General features: G+C 33.7%; 1 protein-coding gene across 1 annotated transcript in view; it reads right to left on the reverse strand.

Annotated features, from left to right (window-relative positions):
* The window catches only part of ATRNL1 (attractin-like 1), a 739312-nt gene that overhangs the window by 229592 nt on the left and 507732 nt on the right, over nucleotides 1–1988 (reverse strand). Inside the window, exon 27 of the mRNA XM_012663875.1 lies at nucleotides 689–796. Coding sequence (XP_012519329.1) covers nucleotides 689–796 — 108 coding nt within the window. The remainder of the gene's footprint in view (nucleotides 1–688; nucleotides 797–1988) is intronic.

Genomic DNA, 1988 nt, shown 5'->3' on the forward strand with positions numbered 1-1988 from the left:
ATAATAAACATACAATTAAATTAGTATGCCTCAAAATACTTTGATTAGTCATTAAACAGAATCTGTGAATTTTTCTTCCTTTGAAGTTATTATTTTCAAAAACCATTTCATGCATTATTTTACAATTCTAAAACCACATTTACTTGCCCGTAATGATTTCTGTTTCACCATACTCTATTTCTGCCTTTGCAATAAAGGAATATAATGATATAGCCATTAACCACAAATAAAAATATTCATTATATTTTTACCCTTTCAACATTCAAAAATGAAACCATGTAATTAAAATGCAACTCATCTCCACCCACCTTTTATAGTAAACTGTTAATAAAGATAGATGCGAATTGTTAACTAGGGGGCACTGGGTACTCCAAGGACTAAATATAGGCACTTTGTTTCTTCCATCATATCTATGTCTTAAATTCCTTCAGCTCCTACTGTCAGGGAAAGGCTTCCAGGTGAGCAGTCTGTCACTCTTGCCTAGGATAATAGATTCTCCAGTGACTTTTGTTACAGCTCATGTCACAGGATTAAAACTATGTTACTTGAAAATGGCATAACATATGTAGTTGAATCTTGTCAACTCTCAATAATCAGACTCTGTTTGGCTTCACAAGCAGATGCAGATTAGAGAAGCAATATAAATATGCAAATCACAGTGGTCCCCTTTCAGCACCACTGTTCCTACCTCTAATGGCCCTCGCAGAAAGTCTGTTTGTTCAGCTCCTACTTCCAGTGCTACATCAACAGAAGCAAAAGGACGGCTGGCCATCTGCTGTCGTTCTCGAAGCAGTTGCTGGAGGGGGTTAAAAATGACTTACTTTAAAACAGGTTTAAAAGCACATTAAATTCAGTATTATCTGGTTCCATTTTTTAACAAATGGCACTGAAAATTTAGGAATCACTTCATACACATATCCATATCTAGAGCACTGAAGATGAAAATTCTTTCTTCCCATGGCCTGGGTTACACTTCTATAGAGGCTTTAAATGTATGGTGCCTACAAATAACTCTTCTCCTGACCTCCATCCCACAGGCCTAATAGAATGTACTCAAAAGCACTTTGAAAACCTCAGGCAAGAGGTACTACTTAAGTAAAAAATGCTATTACCGTGATGACTATGCCAAGTTTTCCCACTCAAAGTAACTCATGTTTTTGCCTTAGCTGGACAAAAAAAAACACAGTAAAAATGTTAAAGAAAAAATAATGAAAAGCTGTTGCAACGCATTAAGAGAGATTAAAGGAACACATACCCACTAAGATTAAGTTTTGTAAGTCAAGATTCCTGTCAATTACCATGGAACCAGCAGGAATTGTTATTGGCGGTGTTTATAACTTTATTTAAAGCCTCTGTATTCATTATTTAAAATGAGGAATGATTATTAAGTTGCAGAAATTTTGTGCCAGGACTTCTAAGACACCCCCAGATATTTTTCTTTCTCCTTTTGCCTATTCTGGGCTTTGCCCAAGCTAAAACCAATAAACTAGCAAGTTCCAACCAACTAACAAGCTAATTTATATTTCTGCCTCTCCTTGTAATTATAATATTCATTAAATCATGATAAGAAAAAATTGATGACCGGCACTAGATACTGCAATTCTTTCCACTCTTATACTATACAGCTAATAAAATCATTATTAAATATTAAAACAGAATGAGTGATGCAATTAAATACTCTAAAATGAGAAGAAAATCCTATCATTGAAGAATGACAAAATCCTTGAACACAATGAATAGCTTCACTATTTATAGAGATTTTTAAAAATTCACTGACATTAACTTAAAACATTAACTACTGGTCTTTGAATGCAAATAGATATAGCATTGTGATGTAACATTCACAAATTCCCTTGTAGATGATGAAGGGACGGACACATTCTAATACTTGACCGCAGTTTATTATTTAACATTTTTGTTTAAATTCTTGGTTTTTATTGTTAAAAAAAGAACATTCACATGATAATATGAGATAGAAATAATGCAAC

This window comes from Propithecus coquereli, unplaced genomic scaffold, assembly GCF_000956105.1.
Source record: "Propithecus coquereli isolate 6110/MARCELLA unplaced genomic scaffold, Pcoq_1.0 Scaffold84, whole genome shotgun sequence".
NCBI lineage: Eukaryota > Metazoa > Chordata > Mammalia > Primates > Indriidae > Propithecus > Propithecus coquereli.